At 38.8% G+C, this 25,300-nt stretch overlaps 1 protein-coding gene across 6 annotated transcripts in view; it reads left to right on the top strand.

The window, feature by feature from the left end:
• Positions 1–25,300, top strand: part of scn8aa (sodium channel, voltage gated, type VIII, alpha subunit a) — a 136,332-nt gene that overhangs the window by 104,928 nt on the left and 6,104 nt on the right. For all 6 annotated transcript variants that reach the window (XM_041845459.2, XM_041845460.2, XM_041845463.2 and 3 more), the window contains 4 exons: positions 5,594–5,878; positions 23,464–23,655; positions 24,286–24,390; positions 24,983–25,253. In XM_041845459.2, coding sequence (XP_041701393.1) covers positions 5,594–5,878; positions 23,464–23,655; positions 24,286–24,390; positions 24,983–25,253 — 853 coding nt within the window. The remainder of the gene's footprint in view (positions 1–5,593; positions 5,879–23,463; positions 23,656–24,285; positions 24,391–24,982; positions 25,254–25,300) is intronic.

Below are 25,300 nucleotides of genomic sequence, written 5' to 3' on the forward strand. Positions count from 1 at the left end.
TCTCACACAAGGCATTACTGTCCCCATGTCATAAAACGACACGTTGCATAGCAACCATACTGCAGGTCTTATAGAGCTTCCTACTTCCTGCTTCCTGTTGCCGTCCACTCCCACAGGAAGTAAATCTGGGAGGCAACATTGTTTACCACACTGGAGCGCTCTCTTATCCTATATTTTCTTATATTAGAGGAGTGGGTTGGGTTGGGTGGGCGACAGTGCCGATATTATATCAACCTATTAGGACCACATTAGGACAACACTAGTCTTTCTTAACCCCTAGACAGTCGCGGAGCATGTCCCCCCTTCCTCTTCATAATGTCCCCAAAATGACAGACCAGGTGTGGCATGCACTACTGTTAATACAGTACAGGAGAGGTTAGCTAGCAAATCATCAATTTGACTTACATTTCCATTCATACTGAAGTGCCCATTCATACAACATATCCAGTGGCTAAAATATGACGATGACGTTGCAAATACGAGCTGATGACATCACAAAACTTTTAGGCCCTGGATAGGCTTTATGGATGTATACTACTATACTTATGAATGAGTCCACATCACAAAACATTTACATGGCAGTCACTTTGCTCAGAGATGAGACTAGCATAGAATTAGAAGGATTATGTTTCTATGGCAGCTAGACTGGTCAAAATTCCAATATCATTTTTGGGTGAAAAAATCATGGTACATTCTTAGAAGAACATTGTAGTCAAACATTGCATTACCCTTATGAACGATCTCATTCACTGGGTGATTGGTAGGAGGTGACGGTGGCCCAGTAGGCTAATACCTGTAGCAGTGAAAAAGCAAACACAATATAATTAGATCCTGCCTGTACTTACTCACCAATTCAAAACAATGTTGTCTATGTTCATCAATTCATTAGCCTTTTTTTTCCTTTTCTTTTTTTTTTTTAAATAAAAAGGAGAAGTCGAAGTGGTAAGTAAATGGATAGGGAATTACGACAATGGAGAGATGACACCGACAAACATAATAATGAAAGAGATTCTGGAGAGAATGTTGAGAACTCTTGCTGACTTGAGCTTCTGGCCGTTGTGATGGAAGGTTGTGTGGTGGTGGAGGCCAATGCAAGTCGACAGCTCTGAGAGTGAGCAGCATAACACAGCTTTACATTTGAATATATTGCAATGCTTAACATGCAATGATGCAATGGGCTGTACCTACCTATCTGAATGCCTATGGTCACTTGTTAAATGCTTTATCTTTTACTATACTGCTTTGTAGTCTCATTGTTACTTTTTGAGCAATGCAATGTACAAGAATGACACAGTCGCCAAGTCATCCTTACATCTGTCTTACTATAGATTTTCTAATGAGCTTGCTCTCTAGTCTTTGGTTGCATTTTAATGTTTAGTCACAAAACATGTGTTGTATTTTTAACTTAAAAATGTAAATACCTTCTAGCTGCATCATGTCAGACTTGCAGCAGACACGTTAGCAGGAAACACATCCTGAATTACAGACCAATCACACAGAGACCTTAGAACCATAGAACAGATGTCTGAGTTCTTAGAACAGAGGTCTGAGTTCTAACTCTACACCATCCATTCTTGACTGTTCTTAAATGTTGTGTCCGAAGATAACCAAGTGTAAAATCCACTTGTCAGATAGATATATAATATATAGACAAGCAACATTTTGGCCGGTTATCTCTCTATCCAAAACATTTCTCTATATGTTTATTTATCGATTTGAACGGTTCTTGAGATTGCACCACAATGCCATGTAACAACACGCATGTACTCAAATTGCAGATGCACATTATGCACTTTTGAATGCCATTTTCCCTCTTTGTTTTGATAATGTATTTGATATATGATATATATTATATAAGGCATGGCCAATTGTATTATATAAGGCATGGCTAATATTACCTTGAACACTTTGAATCTTTGAAAACAAGTTAAGTTCTACTGCCTCAGCGGAAGCAAGTAGTTCATTCTCTCAGCGTGGGTGCAGTGATATGTGTTCTCCTATAGGATTGTAATTTGAGCCAGTTTGCAACAGCAGGAAAATAATCCTGCAGCAACAGGAAATGTGGATTATAATGAATAGACATTTTTTGTAAGGGTTGATACATTTTTCATTAAGCCAAATCAAGTCTGACATTTTAAAGTGGAAATTACAAACTTTAGAAGCCTTTTAAAACCTTGAATACACTACAAGTTTGCATTTCCTGTAGTGCAGGCAAATTCTCAGCAAAAACAAAGAGTGATCGAATTAAGATCCTATATCTGTATGTGAGAGGGGGGAGGTGTGATATTACTGTCATGATGCGGTATAACTGCTACGTTTTTACGCATTGTAATCATTCCTCTCAAAAGGTAGCTTTCTCTTTACAGTTTTGTATTTTTTCATGATAGATTCTTACATGTATTATTAGAGGTCCAAGCACAATGAGTAGCCGAAGTGGCTTATATGTATTCTAATTCAGCTATTTCAGTAAGATATTTTTTATCATCTGTTTTGGGTTACTCACACAGAAAGAAATTGGCACCCAACAACCTGAAGTGTCCATTGTGGCCATGTGGTGTTTATCCAACCCTAGTGCCATAGCAACCAGTTAGCAGCCAGTAACTCCATATGCCATAATCATTCAACAGGAACAGTCAAAGGCCTGTAGTTAACACTTCCAATAACACACATACTGTAGAGAGGAGAGTACCGATGATGTCCTCACTAACATGTTTAACTGTAAGAGAAGAGTGTACCTACATTTTGGGTTATGATAAAAGACAGCCAGTTGTGCAAGTCATATTTTTCCAAGAACCAATGGGTAAATATCAAGAATTGAAATGACTATTGAACAGCTCCCCAAATCCCTGACTGTAGCTTTAAATAATCAATACAGGGTCCTGCACATTGCTGAGAGAATGCTGCTCCTGAAGCTCCGTCTGCTGTCTGTCTGTATACAAGGAGGGAATATGGCTCCACAAACCAAGTCTGTCTGCTAAAAACAGACGACATGCATGCTCAGCTCAGCTGTGTGCCTGACAGCTGCTGGTCTGGTCTGGTCTGGTTGGCCTGCCTAACACTGTCAGTGAGCTAGCGGTCAACCCCACTATGCACATCAGTGTATGGAAGGGCCGGTCAGGCCGGACGCTGGGTAGTGAGGAGATAGAAGCTGTATAGGGGCTAGCCGTTGGTGTTATGGATGTGGGAAGTAGTCTATGAGTTGCATCTGAAATGGCACCCTATTCGCAATATAGTTAACTACATTTAAGCAGAAAGTGCACTGCTTTTTACCTGGGCCCATAGGGCTCTGGTCAAAAGTAATGCACTATACAGTATAGGGAATAGGGTGCCATCTAGGACTTACACTATAGCTCAAAATGCTTTCCATTGCATTGCGTTAAAATGATTGGGTTAGTCTGGGTAGAGGGTGTTTTAGGAAAAAATTAAGGGGGATGAGGGAGGGAGAGAGAGAGAGAGAGAGGGGTGAATGTTTGGGAGAATATGAGGCTGCATGCTGGTATGGCAAAACACTTGTAGTTCAGTTAGTTTATGACAGTTCTATGCTCACTCTAAAGGACAGTGGGGTGTGTTTATATGCGCAGACCCCTTGGGCAGTCCTAGCCGTGTTCTCGATCAGATCAGAGACCATTCGTTCTAATTATAATAGAACTGATACTGCTCTTTCACTGTTGCATTCGGAAAATATTCAGACCCCTTGACTTTTTCCACATTTTGTTACGTTACAGACTTATTCTAAAATGGATTTTTTTTTAAAAGAATCTTCATTCATCTACACACAATAACCCCTAAATGATAAAGCAAAAACACGTTTTTAGACATTTTTGCAAATTTATTATGAATACAAAACTTAAATATCACATTTACATAAGTATTCAGACCCTTTACTCAGTACTTTGTTGAAGGACCTTTGGCAGCGATGACAGCCTCGAGTCTTCTTGGGTATGACGCTACAAGCTTGGCACACCTATATTTGGGGAGTTTCTCCCATTCTTCTCTGCAGATCCTCTCAAGCTCTGTCAGGTTGGATGGGGAGCGTCACTGCACAGCTATTTTCAGGTCTCCAGAGATGTTCGATCGCGTTCAAGTCCGGGCTCTGGCTGGGCCACTCAAGGACATTCAGACACTTGTCCCAAAGCCACTCCTGCGTTGTCTTGGCTGTGTGCTTAGGGTTGTTGTCTTGTTGGAAGGTGAACCTTCACCCCAGTCTGAGGTCCTGAGCGCTCTGGAGCAGGTTTTCATCAAGTATCTCTCTGTACTTTGCTCCGTTCATCTTTTCCTCTCCAAGTCCCTGCCGCTGAAAAACATCCCCACAGCATGACGCTGCCACCACAATGCTTCACCGTAGGGATGGTGCCTGGTTTTCTTCCACATGTGACGCTTGGCATTCAGGCCAATGAGTTCAATCTTGGTTTCATCACACCAGAGAATCTTGTTTCTCATGGTCTGAGAGTCCTTTAGGTGCCTTTTGGCAAACTCCAAGCGGGCTGTCATGTGTCTTTTACTGAGGAGTGGCTTCCGTCTGGCCACTCTACCATAAAGGCCTGATTGGTGGAGTGCTGCAGAGATGGTTGTGCTTCTGGAAGGTTCTCCAATCTCCACAAAAGAACTCGGGTTCTTGGTCACCTCCCTGACCAAGGCCCTCAGTTTGGCCGGGGGGCTAGCTCTAGGAAAAGTCTTGGTGGTTCCAAACTTCTTACATTTAAGAAGGAGGCCACTGTGTTCTTGGGGACCTTCAATGCTGCAGAAATGTTTTTGTACCCTTCCCCAGATCTGTGCCTCGACACAATCCTGTCTCGGAGCTCTACGGACAATTATTTCGACCTCATGGCTTGGTTTTTGCTCTGACATGCACTGTCAACTGTGGGACCTTATATAGACAGGTGTGTGCCTTTCCAAATCATGTCCAATCAATTGAATTCACCACAGGTGGACTCCAATCAAGTTGTAGAAACATCTCAAGGATGATCAATGGAAACAGGATGCACCTGAGCTCAATTTCGAGTCTCATAGCAAAGGGTCTGAATACTTATGTAAATAAGGTATTTCTGTTTTTTAAATGTATACATTTGTAAACATTTCTAAAAACCTGTTTTCGCTTTGTCATTATGGGGTATTGTGTGTAGATTGAGGAAGATAAAAAAAAAAATCAATTTTAGAATAAGACTGTAACGTAACAAATTGTGGAAAAAGTTAATCAGTCTGAATACTTTCCGAATGCACTGTATGTTACTATACTATACTATATTATACTGTACTATAATAATTATGTACTATACTGTACTGCATAATACTATACTGTACTATACTACAATATATAGACATACTCTAAATTTTATTCTAACTATACTCTAAACTGTACTGTAAACTATACTATACTTTATACAACGTTATATATCATAATAACGTTAAAACTCAATTTGTAATATGACTCAATAATAGAACATAGTACATGTCAAATTCGTTTTTGATGCCACTTTCTCCTTTATGATGCCATAACAGTATGCAGCTGCTCTGAGGGGGGATTGATAGGTATCATGGAGTATGGAGTTTTCAATCTCTTACGCTGTCCTATCCTCCTGTCTCCCCCGTCTAGGTGGTAGTCAACGCCCTGGTGGGAGCCATCCCCTCCATTATGAATGTGTTGCTGGTTTGCCTCATCTTTTGGCTGATTTTCAGTATCATGGGAGTCAACTTGTTTGCGGGCAAGTACTACTACTGTTTCAACCAGACAGCAGAGGAGTACTTTCATGCCAGCGAGGTCAACAACAAGACACAGTGCATGGCCCTCATTGGACAGAATTTCACTGAGGTCAGGTGGAAGAATGTCAAGATCAACTTTGACAATGTTGGCGCCGGATACCTGGCTCTGCTTCAAGTGGTGAGAGTGTCTCTGTCTCTGTCTCTGTCTCTGTCTCTGTCTCTGTCTCTGTCTCTGTCTCTCTCTCTCTCTCTCTCTCTCTCTCTCTCTCTCTCTCTCTCTCTCTCTCTCTCTCTCTATCTTGATCTCTCTCTCTCTTTCTCTCTCTCTCTCTATCTCTCTCTTTGTCTCTCTCTCTCTCTCTCTGTCTTGCTCTCTTGATCTCTCGCTCTCTCTCTCTGTCTCTCTCTCTCTGTCTCTCTCTCTCTGTCTCTCTCTCACTCTCTCTCTCTCTCTCTCTCTTTCTTTCTCTCCCTCTCTCTCTCTCTCTCTCTCTCTCTCTCTCTCTCTGTCTTGCTCTCTTGCGCTCTCTCTCTCTCTCTCTCTCTCTCTCTCTCTCTCTCTCTATCTCTCTCTGTCTCTGTCTCTCTTGCTCTCGCTCTCTCTCGCTACACATTTCTGTTTTTCCACATGTCCACATTTATGTTTTGTCCACATGTCCACATTTCTGTTTTGTCCACATTTCTGTTTTTCCACATGTCCACATTTCTGTTTTGTTCACATTTATGTTATGTCCACATGTCCACATTTCTGTTTTGTCCACATTTCTGTTTTGTCCACATTTCTGTTATGTCCACATGTCCATATTTCTGTTTTGTCCACATTTCTGTTTTGTCCACATGTCCACATTTCTGTTTCACATTTCTGTTTTGTCCACATGTCCACATTTCTGTTTTGTCCACATGTTCACATTTCTGTTATGTCCACATGTCCACATTTCTGTTATGTCCACATGTCCACATTTCTGTTTTGTCCACATGTCCACATTTATGTTTCACATTTCTGTTTTGTCCACATGTCCACATTTCTGTTTCACATTTCTGTTTTGTCGACATGTCCACATTTCTGTTTCACATTTCTGTTTTGTCCACATTACTGTTTTGTTCACATTTCTGTTATGTCCACATTTCTGTTTTGTCCACATGTCCACATTTCTGTTTTGTCCACATTTCTGTTTTGTCCACATGTCCACATTTCTGTTTTGTCCACATTTCTGTTTTGTCCACATGTCCACATTTCTGTTTTGTCCACATGTCCACATTTCTGTTTTGTCCACATGTCTACATTTCTGTTTCACATTTCTGTTTTGTCCACATTTCTGTTTTGTCCACATTTCTGTTTGTCCACATGTCCACATTTCTGTTTCACATTTCTGTTTTGTCCACATTTCTGTTTCACATTTCTGTTTTGTCCACATGTTCACATTTCTGTTATGTCCACATGTCCACATTTCTGTTTTTCCACATGTCCACATGTCTGTTTTGTCCACATGTCCACATTTCTGTTATGTCCACATGTCCACATTTCTGTTTTTCCACATGTCCACATTTCTGTTTTTCCACATGTTCACATTTTTGTTATGTCCACATGTCCACATTTCTGTTTTGTCCACATTTCTGTTTCACATTTCTGTTTTGTCCACATGTCCACATTTCTGTTTCACATTTCTGTTTTGTCCACATGTCCACATTTCTGTTTCACATTTCTGTTTTGTCGACATGTCCACATTTCTGTTTCACATTTCTATTTTGTCCACATGTTCACATTTCTGTTATGTCCACATGTCCACATTTCTGTTTTGTCCACATTTCTGTTTTGTCCACCTTTCTGTTATGTCCACATGTCCACATTTCTGTTTTTCCACATGTCCACATTTCTGTTTTTCCACATGTCCACATTTCTGTTTTGTCCACCTTTCTGTTATGTCCACATGTCCACATTTCTGTTTTTCCACATGTCCACATTTCTGTTTTTCCACATGTTCACATTTCTGTTTTTCCACATGTTCACATTTCTGTTTTTCCACATGTTCACATTTCTGTTTTTCCACATGTTCACATTTCTGTTTTTCCACATGTCCACATTTCTGTTTTTCCACATGTCCACATTTCTGTTTTGTCCACCTTTCTGTTATGTCCACATGTCCACATTTCTGTTATGTCCACATGTCCACATTTCTGTTCTTCCACATGTCCACATTTCTGTTTTTCCACATGTCCACATTTCTGTTTTTCCACATGTCCACATTTCTGTTTTTCCACATGTTCACATTTCTGTTTTTCCACATGTTCACATTTCTGTTTTGTCCACCTTTCTGTTATGTCCACATGTCCACATTTCTGTTTTTCCACATGTCCACATTTCTGTTTTGTCCACCTTTCTGTTATGTCCACATGTCCACATTTCTGTTTTTCCACATGTCCACATTTCTGTTTTTCCACATGTTCACATTTCTGTTTTTCCACATGTTCACATTTCTGTTATGTCCACATGTCCACATTTCTGTTTTCCACATGTCCACATTTCTGTTTTTCCACATGTCCACATTTCTGTTTTTCCACATGTTCACATTTCTGTTTTTCCACATGTCCACATTTCTGTCACATTTCTGTTTTGTCCACATGTCCACGTTTCACATTTCTGTTTTGTCCACATGTCCACATTTCTGTTTCACATTTCTATTTTGTCCACATGCACATTTCTGTTATGTCCACATGTCCACATTTCTGTTTTGTCCACATTTCTGTTTTGTCCACATTTCTGTTTGTCCACATGTCCACATTTCTGTTTTTCCACATGTCCACATTTCTGTTTTTCCACATGTCCACATTTCTGTTTTGTCCACTTTCTGTTATGTCCACATGTCCACATTTCTGTTTTTCCACATGTCCACATTTCTGTTTTTCCACATGTTCACATTTCTGTTTTTCCACATGTTCACATTTCTGTTTTTCCACATGTTCACATTTCTGTTTTGTCCACATGTTCACATTTCTGTTTTTCCACATGTCCACATTTCTGTTTTTACATGTCCACATTTCTGTTTTGTCCACCTTTCTGTTATGTCCACATGTCCACATTTCTGCTATGTCCACATGTCCACATTTCTGTTCTTCCACATGTCCACATTTCTGTTTTTCCACATGTCCACATTTCTGTTTTTCCACATGTCCACATTTCTGTTTTTCCACATGTTCACATTTCTGTTTTTCCACATGTTCACATTTCTGTTTTGTCCACATTTCTGTTATGTCCACATGTCCACATTTCTGTTTTTCCACATGTCCACATTTCTGTTTTGTCCACATTTCTGTTATGTCCACATGTCCACATTTCTGTTTTTCCACATGTCCACATTTCTGTTTTTTCCACATGTTCACATTTCTGTTTTTCCACATGTTCACATTTCTGTTATGTCCACATGTCCACATTTCTGTTTTTCCACATGTCCACATTTCTGTTTTTCCACATGTCCACATTTCTGTTTTTCCACATGTTCACATTTCTGTTTTGTCCACATGTCCACATTTCTGTTTTGTCCACATGTCCACATTTCTGTTTTGTCCACATGTCCACATTTCTGTTTCCACATTTCTGTTTTGTCCACATTTCTGTTTTGTCCACATTTCTGTTTCACATTTCTGTTTTGTCCACATTTCTGTTTTGTCCACATGTCCACATTTCTGTTTTGTCCACATTTCTGTTTTGTCCACATGTCCACATTTCTGTTTCACATTTCTGTTTTGTCCACATGTCCACATTTCTGTTTTGTCCACATGTTCACATTTCTGTTATGTCCACATGTCCACATTTTTGTTATGTCCATGTCCACATTTCTGTTTTGTCCACATGTCCACATTTATGTTTCACATTTCTGTTTTGTCCACATGTCCACATTTCTGTTTCACATTTCTGTTTTGTCGACATGTCCACATTTCTGTTTCACATTTCTGTTTTGTCCACATTACTGTTTTGTTCACATTTCTGTTTTGTCCACATTTCTGTTTTGTCCACATGTCCACATTTCTGTTTTGTCCACATTTCTGTTTTGTCCACATGTCCACATTTCTGTTTTGTCCACATTTCTGTTTTGTCCACATGTCCACATTTCTGTTTTGTCCACATGTCCACATTTCTGTTTTTGTCCACATGTCTACATTTCTGTTTCACATTTCTGTTTTGTCCACATTTCTGTTTTGTCCACATTTCTGTTTGTCCACATGTCCACATTTCTGTTTCACATTTCTGTTTTGTCCACATTTCTGTTTCACATTTCTGTTTTGTCCACATGTTCACATTTCTGTTATGTCCACATGTCCACATTTCTGTTTTTCCACATGTCCACATGTCTGTTTTGTCCACATGTCCACATTTCTGTTATGTCCACATGTCCACATTTCTGTTTTTCCACATGTCCACATTTCTGTTTTTCCACATGTTCACATTTTTGTTATGTCCACATGTCCACATTTCTGTTTTGTCCACATTTCTGTTTCACATTTCTGTTTTGTCCACATGTCCACATTTCTGTTTCACATTTCTGTTTTGTCCACATGTCCACATTTCTGTTTCACATTTCTGTTTTGTCGACATGTCCACATTTCTGTTTCACATTTCTATTTTGTCCACATGTTCACATTTCTGTTATGTCCACATGTCCACATTTATGTTTTGTCCACATTTCTGTTTTGTCCACCTTTCTGTTATGTCCACATGTCCACATTTCTGTTTTTCCACATGTCCACATTTCTGTTTTTCCACATGTCCACATTTCTGTTTTGTCCACCTTTCTGTTATAGTCCACATGTCCACATTTCTGTTTTTCCACATGTCCACATTTCTGTTTTTCCACATGTTCACATTTCTGTTTTTCCACATGTTCACATTTCTGTTTTTCCACATGTTCACATTTCTGTTTTTCCACATGTTCACATTTCTGTTTTTCCACATGTCCACATTTCTGTTTTTCCACATGTCCACATTTCTGTTTTGTCCACCTTTCTGTTATGTCCACATGTCCACATTTCTGTTATGTCCACATGTCCACATTTCTGTTCTTCCACATGTCCACATTTCTGTTTTTCCACATGTCCACATTTCTGTTTTTCCACATGTCCACATTTCTGTTTTTCCACATGTTCACATTTCTGTTTTTCCACATGTTCACATTTCTGTTTTGTCCACCTTTCTGTTATGTCCACATGTCCACATTTCTGTTTTTCCACATGTCCACATTTCTGTTTTGTCCACCTTTCTGTTATGTCCACATGTCCACATTTCTGTTTTTCCACATGTCCACATTTCTGTTTTTCCACATGTTCACATTTCTGTTTTTCCACATGTTCACATTTCTGTTATGTCCACATGTCCACATTTCTGTTTTTCCACATGTCCACATTTCTGTTTTTCCACATGTCCACATTTCTGTTTTTCCACATGTTCACATTTCTGTTTCACATTTCTGTTTTGTCCACATGTCCACATTTCTGTTTCACATTTCTGTTTTGTCCACATGTCCACATTTCTGTTTCACATTTCTGTTTTGTCGACATGTCCACATTTCTGTTTCACATTTCTATTTTGTCCACATGTTCACATTTCTGTTATGTCCACATGTCCACATTTCTGTTTTGTCCACATTTCTGTTTTGTCCACCTTTCTGTTATGTCCACATGTCCACATTTCTGTTTTTCCACATGTCCACATTTCTGTTTTTCCACATGTCCACATTTCTGTTTTGTCCACCTTTCTGTTATGTCCACATGTCCACATTTCTGTTTTGTCCACATTTCTGTTTTGTCCACATGTCCACATTTCTGTTTTGTCCACATTTCTGTTTTGTCCACATGTCCACATTTCTGTTTTTCCACATGTTCACATTTCTGTTATGTCCACATGTCCACATTTCTGTTTTTCCACATGTCCACATTTCTGTTTTTCCACATGTCCACATTTCTGTTTTTCCACATGTTCACATTTCTGTTTTGTCCACATGTCCACATTTCTGTTTTGTCCACATGTCCACATTTCTGTTTTGTCCACATGTCCACATTTCTGTTTCACATTTCTGTTTTGTCCACATTTCTGTTTTGTCCACATTTCTGTTTCACATTTCTGTTTTGTCCACATTTCTGTTTTGTCCACATGTCCACATTTCTGTTTTGTCCACATTTCTGTTTTGTCCACATGTCCACATTTCTGTTTCACATTTCTGTTTTGTCCACATGTCCACATTTCTGTTTTGTCCACATGTTCACATTTCTGTTATGTCCACATGTCCACATTTCTGTTATGTCCACATGTCCACATTTCTGTTTTGTCCACATGTCCACATTTATGTTTCACATTTCTGTTTTGTCCACATGTCCACATTTCTGTTTCACATTTCCTGTTTATTGACATGTCCAGTTTCACATTTCTGTTTTGTCCACATTACTGTTTTGTTCACATTTGTGTTTTTTCCACATTTCTGTTTTGTCACATGTCCACATTTCTGTTTTGTCCACATTTCTGTTTTGTCCACATGTCCACATTTCTGTTTTGTCCACATTTCTGTTTTGTCCACATGTCCACATTTCTGTTTTGTCCACATGTACATTTCTGTTTTGTCCACATGTCTACATTTCTGTTTCACATTTCTGTTTTGTCCACATTTCTGTTTTGTCCACATTTCTGTTTTTCCACATGTCCACATTTCTGTTTCACATTTCTGTTTTGTCCACATTTCTGTTTCACATTTCTGTTTTGTCCACATGTTCACATTTCTGTTATGTCCACATGTCCACATTTCTGTTTTTCCACATGTCCACATGTCTGTTTTGTCCACATGTCCACATTTCTGTTATGTCCACATGTCCACATTTCTGTTTTTCCACATGTCCACATTTCTGTTTTTTCCACATGTTCACATTTTTGTTATGTCCACATGTCCACATTTCTGTTTTTGTCCACATTTCTGTTTCACATTTCTGTTTTGTCCACATGTCCACATTTCTGTTTTGTCCACATTTCTGTTTTGTCCACGTCCACATTTCTGTTTCACATTTCTGTTTTGTCCACATTCCACATTTCTGTTTTGTCCACATGTTCACATTTCTGTTATGTCCACATGTCCACATTTCTGTTATGTCCACATGTCCACATTTCTGTTTTGTCCACATGTCCACATTTATGTTTCACATTTCTGTTTTGTCCACATGTCCACATTTCTGTTTCACATTTCTGTTTTGTCCACATGTCCACATTTCTGTTTCACATTTCTGTTTTGTCCACATTACTGTTTTGTTCACATTTCTGTTTTGTCCACATTTCTGTTTTGTCCACATGTCCACATTTCTGTTTTTGTCCACATTTCTGTTTTGTCCACATGTCCACATTTCTGCTTTGTCCACATTTCTGTTTTGTCCACATGTCCACATTTCTGTTTTGTCCACATGTCCACATTTCTGTTTTTGTCCACATGTCTACATTTCTGTTTCACATTTCTGTTTTGTCCACATTTCTGTTTTGTCCACATTTCTGGTTTGTCCACATGTCCACATTTCTGTTTCACATTTCTGTTTTGTCCACATTTCTGTTTCATATTTCTGTTTTGTCCACATGTTCACATTTCTGTTATGTCCACATGTCCACATTTCTGTTTTTCCACATGTCCACATGTCTGTTTTGTCCACATGTCCACATTTCTGTTAGTCCACATGTCCACATTTCTGTTTTTCCACATGTCCACATTTCTGTTTTTCCACATGTTCATTTTTGTTATGTCCACATGTCCACATTTCTGTTTTGTCCACATTTCCTGTTTCACATTTCTGTTTTGTCCACATGTCCACATTTCTGTTTCACATTTCTGTTTTGTCCACATGTCCACATTTCTGTTTCACATTTCTGTTTTGTCGACATGTCCACATTTCTGTTTCACATTTCTATTTTGTCCACATGTTCACATTTCTGTTATGTCCACATGTCCACATTTCTGTTTTGTCCACATTTCTGTTTTGTCCACCTTTCTGTTATGTCCACATGTCCACATTTCTGTTTTTCCACATGTCCACATTTCTGTTTTTTCCACATGTCCACATTTCTGTTTTGTCCACCTTTCTGTTATGTCCACATGTCCACATTTCTGTTTTTCCACATGTCCACATTTCTGTTTTTCCACATGTTCACATTTCTGTTTTTCCACATGTTCACATTTCTGTTTTTCCACATGTTCACATTTCTGTTTTTCCACATGTCCACATTTCTGTTTTTCCACATGTCCACATTTCTGTTTTGTCCACCTTTCTGTTATGTCCACATGTCCACATTTCTGTTATGTCCACATGTCCACATTTCTGTTCTTCCACATGTCCACATTTCTGTTTTTCCACATGTCACATTTCTGTTTTTCCACATGTCCACATTTCTGTTTTTTCCACATGTTCACATTTCTGTTTTTCCACATGTTCACATTTCTGTTTTGTCCACCTTTCTGTTATGTCCACATGTCCACATTTCTGTTTTTCCACATGTCCACATTTCTGTTTTGTCCACCTTTCTGTTATGTCCACATGCCACATTTCTGTTTTTCCACATGTCCACATTTCTGTTTTTCCACATGTTCACATTTCTGTTTTTCCACATGTTCACATTTCTGTTATGTCCACATGTCCACATTTCTGTTTTTCCACATGTCCACATTTCTGTTTTTCCACATGTCCACATTTCTGTTTTTCCACATGTTCACATTTCTGTTTTGTCCACATGTCCACATTTCTGTTTTGTCCACATGTCCACATTTCTGTTTTGTCCACATGTCCACATTTCTGTTTCACATTTCTGTTTTGTCCACATTTCTGTTTGTCCACATTTCTGTTTCACATTTCTGTTTTGTCCACATTTCTGTTTTGTCCACATGTCCACATTTCTGTTTTGTCCACATTTCTGTTTTGTCCACATGTCCACATTTCTGTTTCACATTTCTGTTTTGTCCACATGTCCACATTTCTGTTTTGTCCACATGTTCACATTTCTGTTATGTCCACATGTCCACATTTCTGTTATGTCCACATGTCCACATTTCTGTTTGTCCACATGTCCACATTTATGTTTCACATTTCTGTTTTGTCCACATGTCCACATTTCTGTTTCACATTTCTGTTTTGTCGACATGTCCACATTTCTGTTTCACATTTCTGTTTTGTCCACATTACTGTTTTGTTCACATTTCTGTTTTGTCCACATTTCTGTTTTGTCCACATGTCCACATTTCTGTTTTGTCCACATTTCTGTTTTGTCCACATGTCACATTTCTGTTTTGTCCACATTTCTGTTTTGTCCACATGTCCACATTTCTGTTTTGTCCACATGTCCACATTTCTGTTTTGTCCACATGTCTACATTTCTGTTTCACATTTCTGTTTTGTCCACATTTCTGTTTTGTCCACATTTCTGTTTGTCCACATGTCCACATTTCTGTTTCACATTTCTGTTTTGTCCACATTTCTGTTTCACATTTCTGTTTTGTCCACATGTTCACATTTCTGTTATGTCCACATGTCCACATTTCTGTTTTTCCACATGTCCACATGTCTGTTTTGTCCACATGTCCACATTTCTGTTATGTCCACATGTCCACATTTCTGTTTTTCCACATGTCCACATTTCTGTTTTTCCACATGTTCACATTTTTGTTATGTCCACATGTCCACATTTCTGTTTTGTCCACATTTCTGTTTCACATTTCTGTTTTGTCCACATGTCCACATTTCTGTTTCACATTTCTGTTTTGTCCACATGTCCACATTTCTGTTTCACATTTCTGTTTTGTCGACATGTCCACATTTCTGTTTCACATTTCTATTTTGTCCACATGTTCACATTTCTGTTATGTCCACATGTCCACATTTCTGTTTTGTCCACATTTCTGTTTTGTCCACCTTTCTGTTATGTCCACATGTCCACATTTCTGTTTTTCCACATGTCCACATTTCTGTTTTTCCACATGTCCACATTTCTGTTTTGTCCACCTTTCTGTTATGTCCACATGTCCACATTTCTGTTTTTCCACATGTCCACATTTCTGTTTTTCCACATGTTCACATTTCTGTTTTTCCACATGTTCACATTTCTGTTTTTCCACATGTTCACATTTCTGTTTTTCCACATGTTCACATTTCTGTTTTTCCACATGTCCACATTTCTGTTTTTCCACATGTCCACATTTCTGTTTTGTCCACCTTTCTGTTATGTCCACATGTCCACATTTCTGTTATGTCCACATGTCCACATTTCTGTTCTTCCACATGTCCACATTTCTGTTTTTCCACATGTCCACATTTCTGTTTTTCCACATGTCCACATTTCTGTTTTTCCACATGTTCACATTTCTGTTTTTCCACATGTTCACATTTCTGTTTTGTCCACCTTTCTGTTATGTCCACATGTCCACATTTCTGTTTTTCCACATGTCCACATTTCTGTTTTGTCCACCTTTCTGTTATGTCCACATGTCCACATTTCTGTTTTTCCACATGTCCACATTTCTGTTTTTCCACATGTTCACATTTCTGTTTTTCCACATGTTCACATTTCTGTTATGTCCACATGTCCACATTTCTGTTTTTCCACATGTCCACATTTCTGTTTTTCCACATGTCCACATTTCTGTTTTTCCACATGTTCACATTTCTGTTTCACATTTCTGTTTTGTCCACATGTCCACATTTCTGTTTCACATTTCTGTTTTGTCCACATGTCCACATTTCTGTTTCACATTTCTGTTTTGTCGACATGTCCACATTTCTGTTTCACATTTCTATTTTGTCCACATGTTCACATTTCTGTTATGTCCACATGTCCACATTTCTGTTTTGTCCACATTTCTGTTTTGTCCACCTTTCTGTTATGTCCACATGTCCACATTTCTGTTTTTCCACATGTCCACATTTCTGTTTTTCCACATGTCCACATTTCTGTTTTGTCCACCTTTCTGTTATGTCCACATGTCCACATTTCTGTTTTGTCCACATTTCTGTTTTGTCCACATGTCCACATTTCTGTTTTGTCCACATTTCTGTTTTGTCCACATGTCCACATTTCTGTTTTTCCACATGTTCACATTTCTGTTATGTCCACATGTCCACATTTCTGTTTTTCCACATGTCCACATTTCTGTTTTTCCATGCATGTCCACATTTCTGTTTTTCCACATGTTCACATTTCTGTTTTGTCCACATGTCCACATTTCTGTTTTGTCCACATGTCCACATTTCTGTTTTGTCCACATGTCCACATTTCTGTTTCACATTTCTGTTTTGTCCACATTTCTGTTTTGTCCACATTTCTGTTTCACATTTCTGTTTTGTCCACATTTCTGTTTTGTCCACATGTCCACATTTCTGTTTTGTCCACATTTCTGTTTTGTCCACATGTCCACATTTCTGTTTCACATTTCTGTTTTGTCCACATGTCCACATTTCTGTTTTGTCCACATGTTCACATTTCTGTTATGTCCACATGTCCACATTTCTGTTATGTCCACATGTCCACATTTCTGTTTTGTCCACATGTCCACATTTATGTTTCACATTTCTGTTTTGTCCACATGTCCACATTTCTGTTTCACATTTCTGTTTTGTCGACATGTCCACATTTCTGTTTCACATTTCTGTTTTGTCCACATTACTGTTTTGTTCACATTTCTGTTTTGTCCACATTTCTGTTTTGTCCACATGTCCACATTTCTGTTTTGTCCACATTTCTGTTTTGTCCACATGTCCACATTTCTGTTTTGTCCACATTTCTGTTTTGTCCACATGTCCACATTTCTGTTTTGTCCACATGTCCACATTTCTGTTTGTCCACATGTCTACATTTCTGTTTCACATTTCTGTTTTTGTCCACATTTCTGTTTTGTCCACATTTCTGTTTGTCCACATGTCCACATTTCTGTTTCACATTTCTGTTTTGTCCACATTTCTGTTTCACATTTCTGTTTTGTCCACATGTTCACATTTCTGTTATGTCCACATGTCCACATTTCTGTTTTTCCACATGTCCACATGTCTGTTTTGTCCACATGTCCACATTTCTGTTATGTCCACATGTCCACATTTCTGTTTTTCCACATGTCCACATTTCTGTTTTTCCACATGTTCACATTTTTGTTATGTCCACATGTCCACATTTCTGTTTTGTCCACATTTCTGTTTCACATTTCTGTTTTGTCCACATGTCCACATTTCTGTTTTGTCCACATTTCTGTTTTGTCCACATGTCCACATTTCTGTTTCACATTTCTGTTTTGTCCACATGTCCACATTTCTGTTTTGTCCACATGTTCACATTTCTGTTATGTCCACATGTCCACATTTCTGTTATGTCCACATGTCCACATTTCTGTTTTGTCCACATGTCCACATTTATGTTTCACATTTCTGTTTTGTCCACATGTCCACATTTCTGTTTCACATTTCTGTTTTGTCGACATGTCCACATTTCTGTTTCACATTTCTGTTTTGTCCACATTACTGTTTTGTTCACATTTCTGTTTTGTCCACATTTCTGTTTTGTCCACATGTCCACATTTCTGTTTTGTCCACATTTCTGTTTTGTCCACATGTCCACATTTCTGTTTTGTCCACATTTCTGTTTTGTCCACATGTCCACATTTCTGTTTTGTCCACATGTCCACATTTCTGTTTTGTCCACATGTCTACATTTCTGTTTCACATTTCTGTTTTGTCCACATTTCTGTTTTGTCCACATTTCTGTTGTCCACATGTCCACATTTCTGTTTCACATTTCTGTTTTGTCCACATTTCTGTTTCACATTTCTGTTTTGTCCACATGTTCACATTTCTGTTATGTCCACATGTCCACATTTCTGTTTTTCCACATGTCCACATGTCTGTTTTGTCCACATGTCCACATTTCTGTTATGTCCACATGTCCACATTTCTGTTTTTCCACATGTCCACATTTCTGTTTTTCCACATGTTCACATTTTTGTTATGTCCACATGTCCACATTTCTGTTTTGTCCACATTTCTGTTTCACATTTCTGTTTTGTCCACATGTCCACATTTCTGTTTCACATTTCTGTTTTGTCCACATGTCCACATTTCTGTTTCACATTTCTGTTTTGTCGACATGTCCGCATTTCTGTTTCACATTTCTATTTTGTCCACATGTTCACATTTCTGTTATGTCCACATGTCCACATTTCTGTTTTGTCCACATTTCTGTTTTGTCCACCTTTCTGTTATGTCCACATGTCCACATTTCTGTTTTTCCACATGTCCACATTTCAGTTTTTCCACATGTCCACATTTCTGTTTTGTCCACCTTTCTGTTATGTCCACATGTCCACATTTCTGTTTTTCCACATGTCCACATTTCTTGTTTTTCCACATGTTCACATTTCTGTTTTTCCACATGTTCACATTTCTGTTTTTCCACATGTTCACATTTCTGTTTTTCCACATGTTCACATTTCTGTTTTTCCACATGTCCACATTTCTGTTTTTCCACATGTCCACATTTCTGTTTTGTCCACCTTTCTGTTATGTCCACATGTCCACATTTCTGTTATGTCCACATGTCCACATTTCTGTTCTTCCACATGTCCACATTTCTGTTTTTCCACATGTCCACATTTCTGTTTTTCCACATGTCACATTTCTGTTTTTCCACATGTTCACATTTCTGTTTTTCCACATGTTCACATTTCTGTTTTGTCCACCTTTCTGTTATGTCCACATGTCCACATTTCTGTTTTTCCACATGTCCACATTTCTGTTTTGTCCACCTTTCTGTTATGTCCACATGTCCACATTTCTGTTTTTCCACATGTCCACATTTCTGTTTTTCCACATGTTCACATTTCTGTTATGTCCACATGTCCACATTTCTGTTTTTCCACATGTCCACATTTCTGTTTTTCCACATGTCCACATTTCTGTTTTTCCACATGTTCACATTTCTGTTTTGTCCACATGTCCACATTTCTGTTTTGTCCACATGTCCACATTTCTGTTTTGTCCACATGTCCACATTTCTGTTTCACATTTCTGTTTTGTCCACATTTCTGTTTTGTCCACATTTCTGTTTCACATTTCTGTTTTGTCCACATTTCTGTTTTGTCCACATGTCCACATTTCTGTTTTGTCCACATTTCTGTTTTGTCCACATGTCCACATTTCTGTTTCACATTTCTGTTTTGTCCACATGTCCACATTTCTGTTTTGTCCACATGTTCACATTTCTGTTATGTCCACATGTCCACATTTCTGTTATGTCCACATGTCCACATTTCTGTGTTGTCCACATGTCCACATTTATGTTTCACATTTCTGTTTTGTCCACATGTCCACATTTCTGTTTCACATTTCTGTTTTTGTCGACATGTCCACATTTCTGTTTCACATTTCTGTTTTGTCCACATTACTGTTTTGTTCACATTTCTGTTTTGTCCACATTTCTGTTTTGTCCACATGTCCACATTTCTGTTTTGTCCACATTTCTGTTTTGTCCACAGTCCACATTTCTGTTTTGTCCACATTTCTGTTTTGTCCACATGTCCACATTTCTGTTTTGTCCACATGTCCACATTTCTGTTTTGTCCACATGTCTACATTTCTGTTTCACATTTCTGTTTTGTCCACATTTCTGTTTTGTCCACATTTCTGTTTGTCCACATGTCCACATTTCTGTTTCACATTTCTGTTTTGTCCACATTTCTGTTTCACATTTCTGTTTTGTCCACATGTTCACATTTCTGTTATGTCCACATGTCCACATTTCTGTTTTGTCCACATGTCCACATGTCTGTTTTGTCCACATGTCCACATTTCTGTTATGTATGTCCACATTTCTGTTTTTCCACATGTCCACATTTCTGTTTTTCCACATGTTCACATTTTTGTTATGTCCACATGTCCACATTTCTGTTTTGTCCACATTTCTGTTTCACATTTCTGTTTTGTCCACATGTCCACATTTCTGTTTCACATTTCTGTTTTGTCCACATGTCCACATTTCTGTTTCACATTTCTGTTTTGTCGACATGTCCACATTTCTGTTTCACATTTCTATTTTGTCCACATGTTCACATTTCTGTTATGTCCACATGTCCACATTTCTGTTTTGTCCACATTTCTGTTTTGTCCACCTTTCTGTTATGTCCACATGTCCACATTTCTGTTTTTCCACATGTCCACATTTCTGTTTTTCCACATGTCCACATTTCTGTTTTGTCCACCTTTCTGTTATGTCCACATGTCCACATTTCTGTTTTGTCCACATTTCTGTTTTGTCCACATGTCCACATTTCTGTTTTGTCCACATTTCTGTTTTGTCCACATGTCCACATTTCTGTTTTGTCCACATGTCCACATTTCTGTTTTGTCCACATGTCTACATTTCTGTTTCACATTTCTGTTTTGTCCACATTTCTGTTTTGTCCACATTTCTGTTTGTCCACATGTCCACATTTCTGTTTCACATTTCTGTTTTGTCCACATTTCTGTTTCACATTTCTGTTTTGTCCACATGTTCACATTTCTGTTATGTCCACATGTCCACATTTCAGTTTTTCCACATGTCCACATGTCTGTTTTGTCCACATGTCCACATTTCTGTTATGTCCACATGTCCACATTTCTGTTTTTCCACATGTCCACATTTCTGTTTTTCCACATGTTCACATTTTTGTTATGTCCACATGTCCACATTTCTGTTTTGTCCACATTTCTGTTTCACATTTCTGTTTTGTCCACATGTCCACATTTCTGTTTCACATTTCTGTTTTGTCCACATGTCCACATTTCTGTTTCACATTTCTGTTTTGTCGACATGTCCACATTTCTGTTTCACATTTCTATTTTGTCCACATGTTCACATTTCTGTTATGTCCACATGTCCACATTTCTGTTTTTGTCCACATTTCTGTTTTGTCCACCTTTCTGTTATGTCCACATGTCCACATTTCTGTTTTTCCACATGTCCACATTTCTGTTTTTCCACATGTCCACATTTCTGTTTTTCCACATGTTCACATTTCTGTTTTTCCACATGTTCACATTTCTGTTTTTCCACATGTTCACATTTCTGTTTTTCCACATGTCCACATTTCTGTTTTTCCACATGTCCACATTTCTGTTTTGTCCACCTTTCTGTTATGTCCACATGTCCACATTTCTGTTATGTCCACATGTCCACATTTCTGTTCTTCCACATGTCCACATTTCTGTTTTTCCACATGTCCACATTTCTGTTTTTCCACATGTCCACATTTCTGTTTTCCACATGTTCACATTTCTGTTTTTCCACATGTTCACATTTCTGTTTTGTCCACCTTTCTGTTATGTCCACATGTCCACATTTCTGTTTTTCCACATGTCCACATTTCTGTTTTGTCCACCTTTCTGTTATGTCCACATGTCCACATTTCTGTTTTTCCACATGTCCACATTTCTGTTTTTCCACATGTTCACATTTCTGTTTTTCCACATGTTCACATTTCTGTTATGTCCACATGTCCACATTTCTGTTTTTCCACATGTCCACATTTCTGTTTTTCCACATGTCCACATTTCTGTTTTTCCACATGTTCACATTTCTGTTTTGTCCACATGTCCACATTTCTGTTTTGTCCACATGTCCACATTTCTGTTTTGTCCACATGTCCACATTTCTGTTTCACATTTCTGTTTTGTCCACATTTCTGTTTTGTCCACATTTCTGTTTCACATTTCTGTTTTGTCCACATTTCTGTTTTGTCCACATGTCCACATTTCTGTTTTGTCCACATGTTCACATTTCTGTTATGTCCACATGTCCACATTTCTGTTTTTCCACATGTCCACATTTCTGTTTTTCCACATGTCCACATTTCTGTTTTTCCACATGTTCACATTTCTGTTTTGTCCACATGTCCACATTTCTGTTTTGTCCACATGTCCACATTTCTGTTTTGTCCACATGTCCACATTTCTGTTTCACATTTCTGTTTTGTCCACATTTCTGTTTTGTCCACATTTCTGTTTTGTCCACATGTCAACATTTCTGTTTCACATTTCTGTTTTGTCCACATTTCTGTTTTGTCCACATGTCCACATTTCTGTTTTGTCCACATGTTCACATTTCTGTTATGTCCACATGTCCACATTTCTGTTTTTCCACATGTCCACATTTCTGGTATGTCCACATGTCCACATTTCTGTTTTGTCCACATGTTCACATTTCTGTTTTGTCCACATGTCCACATTTCTGGTATGTCCACATGTCCACATTTATGTTTTTCCACATGTCCACATTTCTGTTTTGTCCACATGTTCACATTTCTGTTTTGTCCACATGTCCACATTTCTGTTTTGTCCACATTTCTGTTTTGTCCACATGTTCACATTTCTGTTATGTCCACATTTCTGTTATGTCCACATGTCCACATTTCTGTTTTGTCCACATGTCTGTTTTGTCCACATGTCCACATTTCTGTTTTGTCCACATGTCCACATTTCTGTTTCACATTTCTGTTTTGTCGACACATCCACATTTCTGTTTCACATTTCTGTTTTGTCCACATTTCTGTTTTGTCCACATTTCTGTTATGTCCACATGTCCATATTTCTGTTTTGTCCACATGTCCACATCTCTGTTATGTCCACATGTTCACATTTCCTTTCCTTCTCCAGGACACACATCAAATGTGGGTTTGAGTTAGATTTTTTTTCTTCATATGCTGTATATATTAAGTTAATCGGATCTCTTTGTCTCCAAAGGCGACATTCAAAGGCTGGATGGACATCATGTACGCAGCCATAGACTCCAGAAGGGTGGAGGACCAGCCCATCTATGAAGACAACATCTACATGTACATCTACTTCGTCATCTTCATCATCTTTGGCTCCTTCTTCACCCTCAACCTCTTCATCGGTGTCATCATTGACAACTTCAACCAACAGAAGAAAAAGATAAGACCTATTTTCTTACCTCCTCCTCCCCTGTCTCTTTTTGCTAAATCCTATTATACGCCTTGTTGTATAACATAGAGGCTCAAACATGCTTATAACAAGTTTTAAAGCATTATTCCTGTATATAAAGTGTTACGCTCAATGACATTTGAAAGCAGGGTTGTGGTCCATTCCATTTCAATTTCAGTTAGTTCAGGAAGTACACTGAAATTCCAATTCCATTTCTCTTCAATGCTTTTCAATTAGGAAAATTTGGAATTTAGGGTTGGGGTTGGGGTTAGTGTTAGGGTTGGGGCTAAGGTTGGGGTTAGGGTTAGGGTTGGGGTTGGGGTTAGGGTTGGGGTTAGGGTTGGGGTTAGGGTTAGGGTTGGGGTTGGGGTTGATTGTCCCTATTCTTTAGCATTAGGGCGTTTCCCAAGCTCGGTACTCGGGACCCCAAGGGGTGTACGTTATGTTTTTTTGCCCTAGCACTACACAGCTGATTCAAATGATGATTAGTTGATTATTTGAATCAGCTGTGTAGTGCTAGGGCAAAAAAACTAAACGTGTACCCCTTGGTGTCCCGAGGACCGAGTTTGGGAAACCCTGGGTTAGGGTTGGTTGTAACCAAATGTTTGTGTGTCCCTATACTTTGGAGGTCAGGACATCTTCATGACAGAGGAACAGAAGAAGTACTACAACGCCATGAAGAAACTGGGTTCAAAGAAGCCCCAGAAACCCATTCCCAGACCACAGGTTGGCTGTTGCTCCCTGCCTTTATTAGCCTGGCTTTTTCATTGACTTTTATTGGCAATAAAATTCACTCCATATTTGTTTATCCAGCTCAACACATAGAGTATGGGACCAGGCTAGGTCTTTATGATGTTAAACACTGCCACACACAGGAGGCTGCTGACGGGAGAACGGCTCATAATAATGGCCGGAATGGAGTCAATGGAATGTCACCAAACACATGGAAACCATGGATTTGATGTATTTGATACCATTCCACATATTCCGCTCCAGACATTTCCACGAGCCCGTCCTAAGACGTCACCAACCTCCTGTGCTGCCACAACATATTGAAATCAGTATTTTCAGTATTTCATTGTTGACGTAACACTTTGTATTATGTTAACACTGAAATATTAATTTCAATCGATTGTGGTAGTGTTTCCTTGCGATTAACAAAATGTGTGCTGTTGTTGTTGTTGTTGTTCTTGTGTCTGTCTGTGTGTGTATGTCTCTGCATGCGTACGTGTGTGTGTGTGTGTGTGTGTGTGTGTGTGTGTGTGTGTGTGTGTGTGTGTGTGCATGGTGCCCTGTTGTTGTGGCCTTGTCTCCACAGAACAAGATCCAAGGGTTGGTGTTTGACTTTGTGACCCAGCAAGTCTTTGACATCTCCATTATGATGCTGATCTGCCTCAACATGGTCACCATGATGGTGGAGACAGACGACCAGTCGGAGGAGACGGAGAACATCCTCTATTGGGTTAACTTCATCTTCATCGTGGCGTTCACCACCGAGTTCGTCCTGAAACTCTTCGCCCTGCGCCACTACTACTTCACCAATGGCTGGAACGTGTTCGACACGGTTGTGGTCATCCTGTCCATTGCGGGTGAGTGGAGTGAGGCAGTGTCTAAAAATGGCACCCTATTCCCTATA

The sequence above is a fragment of the Coregonus clupeaformis genome, chromosome 24 (assembly GCF_020615455.1).
Source record: "Coregonus clupeaformis isolate EN_2021a chromosome 24, ASM2061545v1, whole genome shotgun sequence".
NCBI lineage: Eukaryota > Metazoa > Chordata > Actinopteri > Salmoniformes > Salmonidae > Coregonus > Coregonus clupeaformis.